This window comes from Oncorhynchus kisutch, linkage group LG18 (genome assembly GCF_002021735.2).
Source record: "Oncorhynchus kisutch isolate 150728-3 linkage group LG18, Okis_V2, whole genome shotgun sequence".
NCBI classification, from domain to species: domain Eukaryota; kingdom Metazoa; phylum Chordata; class Actinopteri; order Salmoniformes; family Salmonidae; genus Oncorhynchus; species Oncorhynchus kisutch.
Genome location: NC_034191.2, coordinates 45664300 through 45684958, shown reverse-complemented (window position 1 = coordinate 45684958; position 20659 = coordinate 45664300). Strand labels below are relative to the sequence as shown.

The window sequence follows — 20659 nt, the reverse complement described above, 5'->3', positions numbered from 1 at the left end:
CTAATGTTGGAAACAAACATTATGTTGTCATCCAGAGTCACATTTATTTATTTTCCAAGCTATAGCACGCAATATTTTATATACAGCAGGTGTTTAAAGGACCAAAGAGTTTGGTCTGCTTCGTGTTGAAATTTTTGCCATGGAAGAAATATTGCAATACTGGTATCGTCACAGTCCGTGTGGGTGGGTGTAGGGGTGGGCGCGGGCGCCCAAGTGTGTATGTTTGGGCCCTGGGTGTTCTCCTGCCACTCAGTCATCTCTCCCAGTCTGATTGATAATTAGAGCTGTCTGACAGTCCCAGTCCTACTGAGTTTGATCCACACTGTCACCTCCACCAACGGGAACAAAACCCTGCACCCCGCCACTCTCAAAGACCCACTCGGAGACTAACCCATGTTTTTAAAAAGGTGGGGAATATCAAGTTTCTTTATATCAAGAGATGGGGGGTTGACGTGTTTGTCATCTAAGACATAGCCGAGTGACACTTTTACATTAAAGGGGGTCATTATATTTTCCCGGCTGCCACGAAAAGTGACGTTTTTTACAAAGTGACAAGTTTACAGTTTGATAAATCAAATTTATGCGAGATGAGGAGAATGCATGGCGGGCTGTCAACGGTGGGGCCCGCACCTCTCTCGCCCGCTAAATGATACTCCCAGGCACCACATTCGAATTCCATCCCATTAGCATTTAATTTCTCCTCTAATCCTACACATCCTGTGTGCGCGTGCGTGGCTTGCAGTATAACAAGACCGCACCTTGCTTCCCAGAGAGCAATCTGAAGCAGCGGGCCCGGGCTTTATAACGCTTTCACCCCGATGACTATCATTCTTCCTTGACAATTAAGACTCCTCAAATCTAATAGCAGAGATATTGGAATTACACCCGGCCCTTTGAGGCATGTCAAAACGCTGCTCAGCCCGCCTCCCGATACAGCTGTCAAAGCAGTAATCACACACACACACACACGCAAGCACACACACCTATGCATACGCACACACACACACACACACCTATGCATACGCAAGCACACACACCTATGCATACGCACACACACACACACACACACCTATGCATACGCAAGCACACACATGCTCCCACATGTATACTCACATGTTCAAATTCACACCCACACACCCACTACAGGACAGAACTATCATGACTCTTTTATATCTCCCACTTAAATGTGCTCTGTTTTTCTTCTCTCGAAAGACTTGTTACTGGCGCTTTTCTTTCATCTTTCCTTTCATACCCCTTGAGTGCGTCGCTTTTCAGAGAGAGAAAAGTGCTTTTTATTTGGTGGTGCTGCAGATGCTCTGCCCCCAGTGTGCTGTTCTGTTGACTCTCGTCTGAAACCCACAGTAAACGCTCCTTCGTCAAGTTCCAAGGGCCATAGGGGTGTAATCATTGTACTCCAAATAAGTAATAACCACATAACTGAAAAAAGCTATTTATACATAAGGCTAGTTAAGTGTTAAATGTTCACACCAGAGAATATGTTTCAGACACCGGGGAAAAAAAAACACAAAATATTTTTTTCCCATATTAATTGAAAAATATATTGGAAAATTATAGTAACGAATAAACACAAAATAAATTATAGCAGTGTTAAAGCTATCCAGTGTGATTCTAAAGGTTTTTTTCTCTTCTCTCTTGCAGACACCTGCAGAACAGGCCAGGGCTCGACTCCAGCTGGTGCTCCAGGCTGCAGGTCAGTGGCTGATCCAAGGACAGTCCTTACACAGGCACCCTATCCTGTATCGAGGAAACACCCTTCTGCCCATATAATTACCTCTTCAAATTTACACAGCAATACTTTTGCCCTTTTTGGTAATTTAGCAGACGCTATTAACTCGAGCGACTTACAGTAGTGAATACATACATTCACACTTTTTCATACGGCCCCCCATCTTGTTTAGGGCCAAATAGCGTTCTAGTTTGCTCTTTTTTTTTTGTAAATTCTTTCCAATGCGTCACTCGCTCGCTCGCTCACTCACTCACTCACTCACTCACTCTAGCCTCCCCAGTCTCCACTACTTCCGGCTCATGTTCTTCCTGTAGGCGAGCGCCTTTCAAACACGCATAAGTCATATTTCATCATCTGAGCTGTGTGTACATTACACTCTTGTGTTTTGAGGAGTCATATTGTGAACCAGATGTGACGGGCTGAAATTGCGCAGAGGGAAACCACTGCGACGTGTTTACAGTTGCCTGGCTGTCAGGCCCCATGTTTTTTTATTTGAGGGAGGGAGGGAAAGAGAGAGAGTGTGTGTGTGTGTGAGTGCAATTAGGTTTGTGTGTGTGTGTCTGCGTCACAGGAAACATATGAAAGGCCCCGACAGCCATGCATCATTTCAGAACCACCCACCCCTGTCTGCTGCACAGGCCTGAAAGACATCCTAAACATCCAAGTCCCATATAGACACACATACATACACACACACACACACACACAACCTTGTGGAACTTGTGACATCACACTAAATAGGGAGAGGGGGAGGTGAGAAAGGGAGGTAGAGAGAGGAGTAGAGGTGAGGAGGGAGTGAGAAAGAGAGGAGGAATAGAGGAGGCAGAAAGAAAGATTGAGAGACAGAGTGCAAGGAAACGAGGGAAAGAGAGAGGAAGGAAACGAGGGAAAGAGTGAGGAAGGAAACGAGGGAAAGAGTGAGGAAGGAAACGAGGGAAAGAGTGAGGAAGGAAACGAGGGAAAGAGTGAGGAAGGAAACGAGGGAAGAGTGAGGAAGGAAACGAGGGAAAGGGGGAGGAAGGAAATGAGGGAAAGAGGGAGGAAGGAAACGAAGGAAAGAGGGAGGAAGGAAACGAGGAAAAGAGGAAGGAAACGAGGGAAAGAGAGGAAGGAAACGAGGGAAAGAGAGGAAGGAAACGAGGGAAAGAGAGGAAGGAAATGAGGGAAAGAGAGGAAGGAAATGAGGGAAAGAGAGGAAGGAAACGAGGGAAAGAGGAAGGAAACGAGGGAAAGAGAGAGAAGGAAACGAGGGGAAAAGAGGGAAGAGAGAGGAAGGAAACGAAGGGAAGAGAGAGGAAGGAAACGAGGGAAAGAGGAAGGAAACGAGGGAAAGAGGAAGGATACGAGGGAAAGAGGAAGGAAACGAGGGAAAGAGAGGAAGGAAACGAGGGAAAGAGGGGAAGGAAACGAGGGAAAGAGGGGAAGGAAACGAGGGAAAGAGAGGAAGGAAACGAGAGAAAGAGAGGAAGGAAACGAGGGAAAGAGAGGAAGGAAACGAGGGAAAGAGAGGAAGGAAACGAGGGAAAGAGAGAGAAGGAAACGAGGGGAAAAGAGGGAAGAGAGGAAGGAAACGAAGGGAAGAGAGAGGAAGGAAACGAGGGAAAGAGGAAGGAAACGAGGGAAAGAGAGGAAGGAAACGAGGGAAAGAGAGGAAGGAAACGAGGGAAAGAGAGGAAGGAAACGAGGGAAAGAGAGGAAGGAAACGAGGGAAAGAGAGAGAAGGAAACGAGGGGAAAAGAGGGAAGAGAGAGGAAAGAAACGAGGGGAAGAGAGAGAGAAGGCAAGGAAACGAGTGAAAGAGAGAGCGAGAGGATGAATGCTGGCCAGCCTCCCCAGTCTCTCCATGTTTTCCTAATTTCCGTTGGATATGAATGGTGCTGCTATGTTGAGTGTCTGGAGTTGAGTAATTTGTGTTTATATGGTACTGTCACTGCTGCTGATCAGAGGCCTGTGGTTAATATGGACACTGACACGGCAACATTACTTAGTGCACTACTTTTAACCATGTTTTTCAGAAATCCTATTTGGATAATTCCCGGATCTCCTGGTTATTGCGTTCTAAATCCAGGAATCTTCCAACTGGTATTTCTGGGAATTTTGAAACTACCACTGAATTAGTGAGCAAATAACTTTGGTGCTTTGTCCCAGACACAGGTGAAGAATTGTCCCCCTGTTAAACGCATACTCAATAGATCACCTCCATGAGTCTAGGACCAGGCTCGATCTTTGCCTGGAAAAGTGTCCGCAAGTGTCTTTTTAATGGAGGGCCAGGAGTTTAAAGGAAAACTCTGTCTTCTTTATACTATTCTGTGAAATGTACTTACTCTACCTGTAGAATCCACAGTATTTACTTTAATGTCATCATCATCTTCCCAGCCCCATAACGTTGTCTGGTGAGTGTGTGAGATCATAGCTGACTGTCACTGGACGTGAACGTTACTCGTGGATAGCAGGCTCCTATCGTCTCCCTGGCCTCGCCTGCATGACTGTGTGCTAATAGTGATGCCTGTCTCTGGCGATACTAATGTACTCCTAATGCCAGCGGGCCGTCATAAAAGAACCCCGGGTGCAGTTCACCTCTGGGCAGCAGAGCAGATAACAGACGGCCAGATGCGCACACACACAGCGTGTTTAATGCACCCACCGTGTCTCTGGCTTTCCTCTTCTCTCCACAGAACCACATCCGTAAAACCTTGTATGACCCAATAAAAAGGAAGCCGGCCGCCTCACTCTTTTAGTCGACATTCTAATGTTGCCGTCATTCCTCTGACGCCTCGGCAGATTTGGGCAGGATCTTGGATCTCTCTCTCTTCACTTTAATTTACTATTTTTTTCTCGTTCTCCCCCCTTTCTCTCTCTTGTCCGTCTAACTGGTGGCTATCCTGTGAGCTGGGCCATGCTTGGCTTTAGGCTGTGTTTCCCTTCATTCCTTCCCAGGCCTTCTCACCAAGGCAGTGGTTGCCTCTCAAACGGCAACCTGTTCTCCTACATAGTGCACGACTTTTGACCAGGGCCTATAGGCGCCCTATTTCTTTAGTAATGCACTATATAGGGAATCTGGTGCCATTTGGGACAGACAGTGTCTCTTGAGGTAAGGCCAGTTCTGACACCTGCACTGCCGATCCAATGGACGTTCCACTTCCTCTCAGGTCAGAGAGGGATGACACACAGCTGGACAAGTCTGTGTGTGTTTGTGGTGGTGGTGGTGGAGGGGGGGGCGTGCGTTTCATGCATGTGCGGTACAGGCGCATACACATGTCTTTGAGATGTGGAGTTGGTCTAGCCATTCAGGCCCTATCCTGCTTGTCATCCCAACTCCAGGCCCAGCTGGGTCCCAGTATTGATGATGTCCAGTGGTGTATTAGCTGTGATTGAACACCCGCCCTTCAAAGGATTTAAATTAAACATCTATTAGACTCCGGTTCATGCCATGGAGGAATTGCAATGAGTTGGGATTACATTCCAATATCACTCTATTCCTTATTTACAGTGCATTCGGAAAGTATTCAGACCCCTTGACTTTTTCCACATTTAGTTATGTTACAGCCTTATTCTAAAATGGTTTAAATAAAATCTACACATAATACCCCATAATGACAAATTATTAAATATATAAATGTATTATTAAATTTTTTTAAATACCTTATTTCCATAAGTATTCAGACCCTTTGCCAAGAGGCTCGAAATTGAGCTCAGGTGCATCCTGTTTTCATTGGTCATCCTTGAGATGTTTCTACAACTTGATTGGAGTCCACCTGTGGTAAATTCAATTGATTGGAACACACCGGTCTATATAAGGTCCCACAGTTGACAGTGCATGTCACCAAGCCATGAGGTCGAAGGAATTGTCCGTTGAGCTCCGAGACAGGATTGTGTTGAGGCACAGTTCTGGGGAAGGGTACCAAAACATTTCTGCAGCATTGAAAGTCCCCCAAAACACAGTGACTTCCATCATTCTTAAATGGAAGAAGTTTGGAACCCCCAAGACTCTTCCTAGAGCTGGCCACTCGGCCAAACTGAGCAATCGGGGGAGAATGGCCTTGGTCAGGGAGGTGACCAAGAACCAGATGGTCACTCTGACAGAGGTCCAAAGTTCCTCTGTGGAAATGTGTGGCTCATAGGCCATAACAAAGAGGGAGACAACGCGGAGATAAAGAAATAACAAAAAAATATTTATTAAATAAAGTAACCTGTATACAAATGACAATGGTGTGTGTAGCCAGTAGTGTAAGTGAGTGGATGCATGCATAGATCGTGATAATGAGGGGTGTTGAGAGGTGCCAAAATAAACTAACACAAAGAAGCCTCAAAATGCCACAACAAAAACCGAACGGTGTGTCTGCGTGGAGAGAGCCTCCTCGATGTATGGGGGAAGGTGGATTTATCTTCGGGACACACCCGAGCCCAGGTGTGTCCTATTTAGCTGGCGACCCTCACAGCTCCACCCACCGACATCCTATTACGGAAAACAAGAGCAGAGAGAAAGAATTCGGCAGACAGTGGGTGGGTCGTCCAGAAGGACAACCATCTCTGCAGCACTCCACCCATCAGGCCTTTATGGTAGAGTGGCCAGACGGAATCCATTCCTCAGTAAAAGGCACATGACAGCCTGCTTGGAGTTTGCCAAAAGGCACCTAAAGTCTCTCTGACCATGAGAAACAAGATTCGCTGGTCTGATGAAACCAAGATTGAACTCTTTTGCCTGAATGACAAGCATTACGTCTGGAGGAAACCTGACACCATCCTTACGGTGAAGCATGGTGGTGGCAGCATCATGCTTTGGGGATGTTTTTAGGCAGCAGGGACTGGGAGACTAGTCAGGATCGAGGCAAAGCTGAATGGAGCAAAGTACAGATAGATCATTAATGAAAATCTGCTCCAGAGCGCCCAGGACCTCAGACTGGGGTGAAGTTTGACCTTCCAACAGGACAACGACCCGAAGCACACAGCCAAGACAACACAGGAGTGGCTTCAGGACAAGCCTCTGAATGTTTTTGAGTCGCCCAGCCAGAGCCCAGACTTAAACCTGATCGAACATCTCTGGAGGGACCTGAAAATAGCTGTGCAGCAATGCTCCCCATCCAACCTGACAGAGCTTGAGAGGATCTGCAGAGATGAATGGGAGAAACTCCCCAAATACAGGTGTGTCAAGCTCGTAGTGACATACCCAAGAAGACTCCAGGCTGTATTCGCTACCAACGGTGATTCAACAAACTACTGAGTAAAGGGTCTGAATTATATAAATGTGATATTTCAGTTTTTTATTTTTGTCATTATGGGATATTGTGTATAGATTGATGAGAGAGAAACATTAATTTAATCAGTTTTAAAATAAGGCTGTAATGTAACAAAATGTGGAAAAAGTGAAGGGGTCTGCATACTTTCTGAATGCATAATTCCTTATGCATTTGGAAAGTATTCATACCCCTTCACTTTTTCCACATTTTGTAGAATGGGGTGCCAGGTGGGACACAGATATATATTATGGGGGCTGAGGTAAGGATGTGGTATTTGCGTGCGGTCTGGTGAATTTGGGGTAAAGTACACATGCACAAACAAACACACACACACACACACACACACACACACACACACACACACACACACAGAGACTATACTAGGGTCCATCTGCACTGACTGATCACCAGAAGCTAGGCCTTGTCATTATAATGTCAGTGTAATGAGCATGGCCTGTCCTCACCCATTCCATTAGCTCAGTGTTTACACTGTGCGTGCATGTGAGCCATTCACGTGTGTGTGTTTGTACTTGCGTGCGCGCATTTGTCAGTGTGTGTGTTTATGAATTTGTCACTACATTAGGAGCATCTGTTGTCTCTACTCCATTCACCCTTTTAGCCTCTGAGTGGATACTCTAATTGATAGGGAAGCACATGCAGGATGATGACAGAGTCCAAAAATGAACCATCTCCCGTTCTCACCCTCTCATTCTTCTGTATATGCCATCTCTCTCATTGTCTTTCTCTCAACTTGTTTCCTCCCATCTCTCTCTCTTTCTCCCTCCCTCCCCTTTTCTCTCTCTCCCTCCATCGCTCGCTCTCTGTCTTTGTTCCAGTGAGTATGGTAGAGCAGATGTTGGAGGTTTGTGAATGTTAATGTCCTGACGTTGTCGCCTGCCCACCGTCACATAAGCCCCTGCTCTCTCCTCCTTTCCTTCTCTCCTCTCTGAGCGGCCGCCAGTCTTTCGCTCTCTCTCTCTCTCTCTCTCGCTCTCCCTCCTGCCTCCCCAGAGATCCTTAAAGCCACCCGCTCACTCTCCCTCCCCCCTCCTCCCCCCATCCTCCCCTCTGCGCCTCTCTTTGTCACTCGATGGACTCCAGGACTCTCTCTAGTCAGTAGAAAGCAGATCATCCCCTGGCTAAAGCCTCTCAGGCCTTTGTTGAGCGGGAGCTCTGTGGGCTCTGTGGGCCTGTAATGAGCGCTCTCGGCTGGGCCGCTGGCCCGCTTAATGCTCACTGGGGCCTGGGGGGTGGTAAGGGAGGGCCAGGAGGTGGGTAGTAGGGGGGCAACACTGGCCCCCTATGAAAGAGCTGGAAAGATATGTTTATGGGTCACTTCCTGCCTGGCCTGAGCATTGAGCTGGGGGGGGGGGGGGCTTCATCCACACCCCTTGTTTTTTCGGCTATTCCTCTCTCAATCACGCGCACACACACTCACTCACTAATCTAATCGATTCAAGATTCAGAGGATTTATTTTTTCCCAAAAACAATGTGTGTGTGTGTGCGATAGTCGCGTTATGTGTGTTTTTGTACACGTGCAAGTATGTTTGTGTGTCTGTAGTGCCAGGTTCCCACATATGCCCTGTGTAGCGTGATATTTCTCCCTGTCTGTGTCTTTGCCCACTAATCCCCAGTGTCAACATTAGGCCTTTAGATGGCCTTCTGTTGCTCACTCCCCTCAGACACATGTGCCTCTATTCTACTCTCCAACCTCCACCCAGAGTGGCTGTCAATACTCCTTCTGAAAGACACACCAATACACACATGCACGTGAACACACATATGGGTCTTTCGGTAAACAATGGGGCCAATGTGTGACATCGGGATAAACATTTCAAAAGAGTTTGAAACAAAATTAAAAAAGGATTTTCATGCAGTTCCACTTGTGTACTTAGAGGAATAAAAGTGAATATATGCAAATAACTTCCTTTAAGCGGGGTTCATACAGACATTGGCATGTCAAATTCAATTAATTTCAGGGACTTTTTCAAGCACTTTATTGTAGTTGTCAAGGACCTCAATGTTCTAAAATTGTACAATTTATATAATTGTACGTATAGGGCCTAATATAGAACCCTCCCCAAAAAATGCATGCAGAAAGTCCAAAAAAGTTGTCCATTACCACTTACCGCTTTTTTAAAGGCCTTGCCGATGCATTGATAATCAAATTAGCATTGCATTCTAAAATATGTGAGAATAATATGGACATTGCCTAAATAGATTGGATGCATGCATGGCCATTTTTCTGAAGCTTATGTGGCCGACGCAGGCACACATAATAAAGCCATGAGTAGCGGTGACATTAATCTCACCATTTGAATCTCACCATCAATGTTTTTAGAATGAGAAAATGACCAAAAAACCAGGTACCTTTTTTAATGGAAGGATTTGTATGGAAAGCCAAGTTGTAGCCAACATTCGATGTTGTCTTCCTCATAATAACCACACGTGGTTTTAACGCAGTATCGCAACACCCTTCAATTGAAATGGTAGGAAACAAACATAAGTGGCCATCTCTCACAAAAACATATAAAAAATCTTATCCCAGATAATTATAAGGAAGCAGGAGACCTTATAAATTGCCAACAATTATTACAAGGACTTTTCAAGCACCAAATTGAGGAAATGTCTGATTTTCAAGGTAGGCCTATTCCAGAACTTGAATTTCTGAGCTCCAAATTCAAGTAGGCTACTTCGAGCCAAATTGCATGGAAACCAAAATGTATTTGTCATATTGTGAATAAGCACACTACTGTAATTTGGTGTCCTAGGAATAGCGTTGGGTGTTGTGCAATAGTTTATCCTACCCAATTGTGCACAGTAGACTTGGTGTCCAATCCGAGGCATGAAAACATGAACACATTACTTTGACGCTTTCCCTGTTAAATCCAATGAGACCCTGCTGTAAATTTTATTTTATTTATTTTATCTTTATTTAACTAGGCAAGTCAGTTAAGAACAAATACTTATTTTCAATGACGGCCTAGGAACAGTGGGTTCTGTTCAGGGGCAGAACGACAGATTTGTACCTTATCAGCTCAGGGGTTTGAACTTGCAACCTTCCGGTTACTAGTCCAACGCTCTAACCACTAGGCTACCCTGCCGCCCCAAGCGGAGAACAACATATGATGATCAACATCAAATTGGCTAGGGATATTAGATCCAACGTGGATCCAGGCACAACTGTCTTCAACAGTGTAACATATTCTGGACATTCCTCACTAACACCTTTTTTTCCAGCACTCGGGGTGTCCTCGCAGCTGTTCATCACTTGACTGTAATTCGGAAAATTCCTTCCTGGATCAGATGATGATGTGTGAAAATATCAGCCGTAAATAACTGGACACAAGTATGATGCATAATTATTGAAGAACCACGTTAATGACCGTATCAAGATACGGTGACTTTACACAGCATTTCTGAGATCTCTATAAAATAAAACTGTCTGACAGCTAGATCCAGCATTCGTAGTGTTCAATTGAATATATGATATGACAACTTACACTGCCAGGAAAGTAATGTTTTATGTCACATGATTTTGGACAATCTGTCAAGACACCAACCATGATAAAGTTGTGAATTTTATTGACTAGATATGAGCCCCCTTATATCTTAATGTAATGACATGAAAAAAATACTTATCAACAGCTTTAACAAGTTGTCCTGCATAGGAAATCCTCACTGTACCCTAGGTTATAGAAAGACCCATATGTGTACGTGTACACAAACACAAATACGCACATGGCGTACACATGCGGGTACATCATACACAGGTGCACAGGCACGCGCACCTCTCACTCTTAAGACATGCGCATAGACACATGCACACCAACATATCCATGTACACTTCTACACTTGTCCTCCCTGATCTATCAGCTCCTCTACTGCATTAAGGCTTGCGTCCTAAATGGCAACCTACTCAGATAGCGCACTACTTTTGACCAGAGCCCTATGTGTGCCATTTGGGACGCAGCTATCAGCTTCCACTCAAATAAACCTCTGCTCGCTAGTCCCTCCTTAGCCCCTCATCAATAGGACGTGTTTGCAGAACACCCAGTGGGGTTAAAGGTCATCAAAACCTTTTTTTTCTCTATTAGAACCATTGATGACAGAGAAAACAAACACTCCTTAAGATCTCTTCAGAGGAGAGTGGTGAACTTGGCAGCGGCCGTACATCACTGCTAGTGGTATAGCTAGCTATAGTTGGAACACTAACATGGTCTTTCAGTGTGTGTGGGTGCTCGTGTTAAGCAGACAGGTCTTTAAATGGGAAAGTTGCGAGTCCCCTACTCCCCTTTGGTGATTTGCGATTGAAACCAAAATAGGTGGCGAAGCAGTAGCATGACACACACACACACAGGGCTATATAGAGAGCAAGGTCGAGGCTTAGGGGCATGTGATTTGACTAATTCTTACACAGTAAATGGGAGCATTAGGGGTCTCGGGCCCCTCCAGGGGTCCTGTGGCCCGCTAGCAGGGCCCGAACAGATGTGGGCTGAACAGACCACATACATTGAGGGGTGTCACCTCACCCCCTTCTAGAACTAATGGGCTAATTCGGCACGTTTAGGCAACTGCCGCCCTTTGTTGAGGAGCAGGGTGAAGGCGAGAGAGGGCTGAAGGGAGCGGTAACTAAGACGCTAAGACACCACTAGGACGGAGCATCTCTCTCTGTTCTCTTCTTTTTTAATTTAACTCCCTTTACATCCATCTCCCTTCTCCACAAACAATACCAGTCAAAAGTTTGGACACATCTACATCTTTTTTTGTATTTTTTTCTTCTATGTAGAATAATAGTGAAGACATCAAATATCAAATAACACATATGGAATCATGTAGTAAGCAAAAAAGTGTTCAACAAATCAAAATATGTTTTATATTTGAGATTCTTCAAAGTAGCCACCCTTTTGCCTTGATGACAGCTTTGCACACTCTTGGCATTCTCTCAACCAGCTTCATGAGGAATGCTTTTCCAACAGTCTTGAAGGAGTTCCCACATATGCTGAGCACCCGTTGACTGCTTTTCCTTCTCTCTACGGTCCAACTCATCCCAAACCATCTAAATTGGGTTAAGGTTAGGTGATTGTGGAGGCCAGGTCATCTGATGCAGCACTCCATCCCTCTCCTTTTTGGTCAAATAGTCCTTACACAGCCTGGAGGTGTGTTTTGGGTCATTGTCTTGTTGGAAAAACAAATGTTAGTCCCATTAAGCGCAAATCAGATGGGATGGTGTATCGCTGAAGAATGCTTATAGCCATGCTGGTTAAATTGTATTCCTTGAATTCTTGAATTCTAAATAAATCAATGACCCCAGTAAAGCACCATCAGTGTCCCCATCAAAGTGTCCCCAGCAAAGCACCATCACTCCACCTCCTCTGTGCTTCACAGTGGGAATCACATGTAGAGATCATCCGTTCACCTAGTCTGCGTCTCACAAGGACACGGCGGTTGGAACCAAAAATCTCAAATTTTGACTCATCAGGCGAAAGGAATGATTTCCACCAGTCTAATGTCCATAGCTCGTGTTTCTTCACTCAAGCAAGTCTCTTATTATTCTTGGTGTTATTTAGTAGTGGTTTCTTTGCAGCAATTCGACCATGAAGGCCTGATTTACTCAGTTTCCTCTGAACAGTTGATGTTGAGATGTGTTTGTTACTTGAACTCTGTGAAGCATTTATTTGGGCTGCAATCTGAGGTGCAGTTTGTCTCTAGTGAACCTATCCTCTGCAGCAGAGGTAACTCTGGGTCTTCCTTTCCTGTGGCGGTCCTCATGAGAGCCAGTTTCATCATAGCGCGTGATGGTTTTTGCGACTGCTCTTGACACTTTAAAAATTATTGAAATGTTCTGTTTTGACTGACCTTTATGTGTTAAAGTAATGATGGACTGTCGTTTTTCTTTGCTTATTTGAGCTGTTCTTGCCATAATATGCACTTGGTCTTTTACCAAATAGGGCTGTCTTCTGTATTCCACCCCTACCTTGTCACAACACAACTGATTGGCTCAACACATTACGAATGAACGAAATTCCACAAATTAACTTTTAACAAAGCACACCTGTTAATTGAAATGCATTCCAGGTGACTACCTCATGAAGCTGGTTGAGAGAATGCTACGAGTGTGCAAAGCTGTCATCAAGGCAAAGGGAGGCTACTTTGAAGGATCTCAAATATAAAATATATTTTATTTCATAGTTCTACAATGTAGAAAATAAATAAAAATCCTTGAATGAGTAGATGTGTCCAAACTTTTGACTGGTACTGTACATACGCACGCACGTCCACACACACGCACATGCACACCGAACATACACACACTCACACTTTCCTCTCCCTGTTTTTGCTTGTCAGTACATTTTCTATCTTCACCATGCCCCTATATCACAATCATACAATTCCATCCCCTTCTCTCTGTCACACTGTATAGCTGAAGCTGTGTGATTATTAGCTGCACTCTGGACATGGTTGCCACAAACTTCAGACAGAAGTTACCTCACTCTCACAAGGTCTGTGTCGCAAAAAGGCACCCTTTTGCCTACAGTATGTCGTTCACTACATTGATCAGGGCCTGGTGCCTTTTTGCACTACACAGGAAGGGGGGTGCCATTTGGAACGCAACCCAGGGATTTTCCATTGAGCATATGTCCCCCTCCTACCTTCCAAATGCAGGAGAAGCCCATTGTAATAACTGTAACTATGTCATCATAAGTTTGTACTAGCAGTATTATTATCGGGAGAGCAATTGATCTGAGGTGTGGGGTTTGAACAGTTTGGGGGGTTTCCCCAAACTGCAAACTCTCCTTCCAGACTCATATCAAACATCTCCAATCGAAAATCAAATCAAGAGTCGGCTTTCTATTCTGCAACAAAGCCTCCTTCACTCACGCCGCCAAGCTTACCCTAGTAAAACTGACTATCCTACCGATCCTCGACTTCGGCGATGTCATCTACAAAATGGCTTCCAACACTCTACTTAGCAAACTGGATGCAGTCTATCACAGTGCCATCCGTTTTGTCACTAAAGCACCTTATACCACCCACCACTGCGACTTGTATGCTCTAGTCGGCTGGCCCTCGCTACATATTCGTCGCCAGACCCACTGGCTCCAGGTCATCTACAAGTCTATGCTAGGTAAAGCTCCGCCTTATCTCAGCTCACTGGTCACGATGGCAACACCCATCCGTAGCACGCGCTCCAGCAGGTGTATCTCACTGATCATCCCTAAAGCCAACACCTCATTTGGCCGCCTTTCGTTCCAGTACTCTGCTGCCTGTGACTGGAACGAATTGCAAAAATCGCTGAAGTTGGAGACTTTTATCTCCCTCACCAACTTCAAACATCAGCTATCTGAGCAGCTAACCGATCGCTGCAGCTGTACATAGTCTATTGGTAAATAGCCCACCCTTTTCACCTACCTCATCCCCATACTGTTTTTATTTATTTACTTTTCTGCTCTTCTGCACACCAATATCTCTACCTGTACATGACCATCTGATCATTTATCACTCCAGTGTTAATCTGCAAAATTGTAATTATTTGCCTACCTCCTCATGCCTTTTGCACACATTGTATATAGACCCCCCCTTTGTTTTCTACTGTGTTATTGACTTGTTAATTGTTTACTCCATGTGTAACTCTTTGTTGTATGCTCACACTGCTATGCTTTATCTTGGCCAGGTCGCAGTTGCAAATGAGAACTTGTTCTCAACTAGCCTACCTGGTTAAATAAAGGTGAAATAAAAAAACAAAAAAAAAACATGATGCTCCATATCTGAACTCCACACTGTACCTGAACAGTCACGAGGTGAAAAATTAATTATGATTATTGTGGCAAAAAACAATAACTTTGAATTGGAGCTGTTTGAGTTTTGAGAAGACCAGTCACACACATTCAAAATATTGTCATAATCAGTTATTGAGTGAACTGACACGAGATCTGAAAAACAGATTCAGATTATTATACATGTTTGTAAATTTAACTTTTCGATAGGGTGTCCTGTCATAGTTTTGTGAAGAGCAATAGTAAGACACACAAGTCTTCACATTCAGAATATTTTCATAATCAGTTTGAGTATGTTCCCACGGAGAGAGGACATTCAGTCATGTTTCATCCCAAAGCCATTGAATAAAGAAGTTCCAATGTTTAGTTGCTAAATCACACAGGACAGTTCCCTTTTAAATATCTAGCTAGTGATTTGATTCAATGCTCTTTTTTCAGTTTCCTTAAACCAGTAATTTCGCTTCATTCCCCTATGTGACATTGTTTTTCTGCCACCACATTTGTCCCAACATAGCAAAAAAAATCCCCTTGACGTCGGAATTCCTCCTCTCCCGTCAGTTAAAGGCTGGTTCTGTGATTATTTGAAAGGATAATAGAGGAGTGACAGTCTGTAATTTGTGGCCTGTAACCATTGATCAGACTGGATTTATGTGCCATTACCTCACTGTTCCAGTCAACAGTCGTAATTATGCCCTTCAAAGGGGAAGTGCTCAGCCCGCCGCGCAGCCCCACCAAATACCTGAATAAGCTTTTATCAAAGAGGCTGAGGGGGCACCCCCACCAGACGCACTTAACCGAATTAGACTGATTGAGATTGACACTGTGGCACATTGACTGATACCCATATGGAGGGATGGGTGGGTGGATGGATAAAGGGATGGATGGGTGGAGGGATAGCGGAATAGAAGGATAGAGGGATAGGATTCCGTAATAGAGTAATACGGGAGGGAGGACTGGGAATGTAGCTGGTTTTCTTCTCCTGTTGTGGAATGACAAATCACATTTTATTTGTCACATGCACCGAATACAACAGGTGTAGGTAGACCTTACCGTGAAGTGGTTACTTAATTGTTCAGCAGTCTTATGGCTTGGGGGTTGAAGCTGTTAAGGAGTCACTTGGACCTAGACTCCGGTACCGCTTGCAGTGTGGTAGCAGAGAGAACAGTCTATGACTTGGGTGACTGGAGTCCTTGACAATTTTTTGGACCTTCCTCTGACACCACCTAGTATATAGGTCCTGGATGGCAGGAAGCTTGGCCCCAGTGATGTACTGGGCCATATACACTACCCTCTGTAGCGCCTTACTGTTGGATGCCGAGCAGTTGCCATACCAGGTGGTGATGTAACCCGTCAGGATGCTCTTGATGGTGCAGCTGTAGAACATTTTGAGGATCTGGGGAGCCATGCCAAGTCTTTTCTCCTGTGCGGGAAACGTCGTTGTCGTACCCTCTTCACGACTGTCTTGGTGTGTTTGGACCATGATAGTTTGTTGGTGATGTGGACACCAAGGAACTTAACTCTCGATCCGCTCCACTACAGCCCCGTTGGTGTGAATGGGGGCGTGTTCACCCCTCCTTTTTGTGTAGTCCACGATCATCTCCTTTGTCTTGCTCACCTTGAATGAGAGGTTGTTGTCCTGGCACCTCACTGCCAGGTCTCTGACATCCTTTGCTATAAGTTGTCAAATCAAATCAAAGTTTATTTGTTACAACAGGTGTAAACCTTACAGTGAAATGCTTACTTATAGGCTCTAACCAATGGTGCGGAAAAAAAGTTGTGTGTGTGTGTAGGTAAATAAAGAAATAAAACAACAGTAAAAAGACATTTGAAAAAAGAGTCGCAAGGCTATATACAGACATGTTAGTCAGGCTTATTGAGGTAGTATGTACATGTAGGTATTGTTAAAGTGACTATACATATATGATGAACAGTAGCAGAAGGGTTGGCGGGTGGTGGGACACAATGCAGATAGCCCGGTTAGCCAATGTTAGCCGATTTAGGTAGTATGTACATGAATGTATAGTTAAAGTGACGACACTGTGCACCTGGTGACCTGGTTATATTACAGTTTTTAATGTCCTGTTGGTAGGATAGTCTCGAACGCAGCTCATCCAGTTTATTCTCCAGTGATTGCACGTTGGGCAGTAGAACGCATCTCAGAGAAACAGTATATCCTTTGTGTCGGACTCATTAAAGAAAGAATCTTCGTCCAGTTCGAAGTGAGTAATTGCTGTACTGATGTCCAGATCATAAGAGTCCGTAGCGGCAACATTATGTACAAAATAAGTTACAAACAATGAGAAAAAACACACAAAATAGCACAGTTGGTTAGGAGCCCGTAAAAAGGCAGCCATCCCCTCCGGCACCATTCTGTGTACCAGAGGTTTTATGTCAAATTGATTCCTCTGTTTGTTTTATGAGTGTAGTATCCACACTACACAGACGCTCTCTGAATTGTGCGGTTATAGAGTGATTGTGTTAGAAGTTGATATGATAAGGATAGGTCTTGGTCAAAAGTAGTGCACTATAGGGAGTAGGTGGCCATTTGAGACGCATCCTGTGCCTTTTTCAGGCTGGTTCTGTCAAAGAGAATTAAACGGATTTGTTTCTTTGTGTATAATAGAGTTGTGTGTTTCTTCCTTGAGAGTACACTACGTATTTCTGTATTTTCCATTTGTCAGGCTTGCTGCTTTTCATGATTGCCATAATTTCCATCATCCCATCAAATGTCATGTAAATTGACATTTCTTATGCATTCACACAAATAAACATACATTAAACATTACCCTGATGGTAATCACTTTCCTGTAGTTTCAAGTAAGGCAGTGTTTTTTCCCCTGGAAACTCAATCTCCCTTGTGTAAAGTTGTGATGAAATTTGTCGTTTAACTTTTTTTTGCGTAGGGCCCCTTGTTTCGGAAATGAGAGGAGGAGGAGGTGGATAGATAGATGAGCGGTGTAATAGAGGTTGTTAAGCACTTTAGAAGAGAGGGAGAAGAGTGTGTGTGTGGGGGGGGTGAGTGGTGATGGAAGCCATCTCTTTCTTCTGTTGGCAGATTTCAAACAGCATCTGGTGAGCTCTTGAAACAGAACGTTATGAGTATGTTCAAATCCAAACTGAATAATATCTCTCTGCCCATCCCCCCCCTTCTTCACTCCTCCTCCTCCTCCCCCCTTTTCTCTTCCTCCTTGTTGTTGGCATTTAAAGCCACATGTTAATGCTGCCCGCTCTCTCTCTCCCTCCTTCCTCTCTCTCTCTCCCTCCCTCCTTTCTCTCCTCCCCACTCTCGACATGTACACATTTCCGTAAGAGAACGAGAATATTTTTTAATTTGCTACTTTCCATAATTTCTGCAACATATGGTCTAAACGATTTCGATGCAAATGTATGTGCTAATTATTTGCAGACAGAGCCTGAAACAGGGCTGCCATTGAAGTGGAATGAAAGCAAATTTGAAATCACCTTAAATTTTGCTAACCATTTACTGTTAAGTAAACTTTGAGAAGTAATTTAATTACATTGGACCGCTGGCAGCTAGAGGCGGTGGCTCGGGGGCTTTTTGGGTATGGACAGGGTGGGGGTTGTTTCTGAATTGGTTGTAGGGAGGCGTAGTTTTCTGGAGGGCTTCTAAAATGGACACGCTACTCTCTTAACCCCGGAAGCTAGCCAATGGCGGGGCAGAAACACGATTCAGTTTGGAGTCGAAGTCCCCTCGGCCAAACTCTTCCCTAACCCTGGACGACGCTGGGCCAATTGCCCTATGGGGCTCCCAGGTCACGGCCAGCTGTGACACAGTCTGGGATCGAACCCGAGGCTCTAGTGGCCCCTCAGTACTGCGATGCAATGCCTTAGACCGCTGCCCCACTTGGTAGGCCCCTCAAAAACCCCTTTGACTCAATCCCACCATACCACCACAGTGTTGGCAGACATCTCTGCTACCTCTCCCTCAGCTGTGTATGGTACCACTATGTTTTGTTGTGGTTGTAATCCGTCCTTTGTTTTACAGCACTCTGTCTGCCCTGCCCTGCACTCTCATTACTGGTGTCTGTGTGTCTGTGTGTCTGTCTCTGTGTCTCTGTGTGTGTGTGTGTGTCTGCCTGTGCTTGTGTGCGTGCTTGCTTGCCTGAGTGTGGGTGTGCACTTTTGGCCCAGGTAGGCTCTTGTAGGTTCTCCCATTCCCTCTGACGGGGCAACACCCATGTGGGTGCTAACCTAAGCTCTTTACGGCCTGTCCGTGTTTCATTAAACTGGAGAAGAGGAGAGAGAGAGAGAGAGTGAAGCAAGAAGCACCATGCGCGTAGGCTTGCATGGACAGGCCACTGGGAAACTTGTAAGGTTATTTGATGCCTAGTTTTGCATGATCAAAAAAAAAAATCGAACTTTGTTGACACATTAGCCGACCATGTAACTCGCTCACCCACTGAGTTCAATTAGGCAGACATGGTTGAAAGTTTACGGTGGCGTAAATAAGTCATGGATCTTGTTTTTCATTTAACAACATAAAAATCAGATTTTTTTGTTGTTGATATATATATATTTTTTAAAAGTTCAACTGTTTGTGTTCTGGTAGTTTGAAAAAGCACCTCCTTCACACTAGCTCTATTATGTACAGTACAGGGTGAGGGTGAGGAGGATGGGTGTGTGTGGGGGGGGGGGGTGTGCACGCGCACAATTTAAGTACTAATAACCTCTTTATTTTAGTTAGCATCGGACCATTCATCATCACTTTATTTAAATATGGAGAAATAATTGTGCCATCCCCAAACCATCGCTAATGGCCTGGTATTCCACCAGTGTGTTTTCTTTGTTGATCGCAATGAACGAAATTAGAATAAACAACCGTAATCAGGGTCTGATTAATGGAGCTGTGTTCTCAGCGTCGTCCCTCATCGGCGAACACCTGATATCCATCTCATAAACAAATTGTGTTTGACTAAATGGAGAAATTAAATGACGCATTTGATGAGTTTATGATTGACCCCGTCTGACTTGCGCCCCATTACTCGCTGTCTCTTAGGGCGCAGGAACTCGGTGACTAATGTACTGTCAGAGGAGACTGCGCAGGATTTATCACAGCCGGCCCCCTGATTAATGGCAGCCAAACGGCGTTTTAATAATTTTATGATTGTGGCAGAGAAAGAGCGTGAGAGAAAGAGAGATATGGAGGGTGAAAGATTAAGAAAAGGAAGAGGTTGAGATAGAGGGATGTGTATAGAAGGTAGAAAGAAACAGGGTGATGGAGGACGAAAGAGGGAGAAAAGAAGAGGTGGAAAGAGAGTGGGACGTAGAGAGAAAGAGGGAGCTGGAGGGAGAGAAAGGGAGGGAGCGCTCCTCCCAGATGAAATGTTTTGTGCCCTTGCCGGCTGAGCAGACTGAGGGATGATTATGCGATGTAGATCCACATGAATCTTTCTCTCAACTTGAAAAGTATTTCATACGGTCGTTGAATGAATTTTTCCCCTCATTATTGTATTTACATTTTTTTTTACTCACTGGTGACAACAAATTGGCAACAAATCTGTGGAAACATATACATACAGCACGAGAGAAACGTGAGAACTCAACCTCCAAACTCTAGTCTCTACTGTATTTTGGATGAGTCTATATTTGGCCTGTTAGGTAAAAACTGCGGTTGTTGACTTTGAATACGCATTAATAAAATATTTATAAGTAGGTTACGTACCATTAATAGATTAGTACTTGATGAGTACTCTTTTATATGTAGTATAAACATTTTAAGCATTTATAAGCATTTTCTGAAAGTTATTGTTAACTGTTTCTTGATTGATCTGAAGCACAGAAAGATAAGAGATGGTTACATTCAATCACTCAGTTCAAATCTCCCTCTGTGAGCCTCTATCAATGCACCTGTCATGTATTAGCCTCACACCCTGTG

General features: G+C 44.5%; 1 protein-coding gene across 1 annotated transcript in view; it reads left to right on the top strand.

Annotated features, from left to right (window-relative positions):
• rsrc1 (arginine/serine-rich coiled-coil 1) overlaps nucleotides 1–20659 on the top strand; it is a 189883-nt gene that overhangs the window by 93759 nt on the left and 75465 nt on the right. Inside the window, exon 6 of the mRNA XM_020507583.2 lies at nucleotides 1660–1711. Within this exon, the coding sequence (XP_020363172.1) occupies nucleotides 1660–1711 (52 nt within the window). The remainder of the gene's footprint in view (nucleotides 1–1659; nucleotides 1712–20659) is intronic.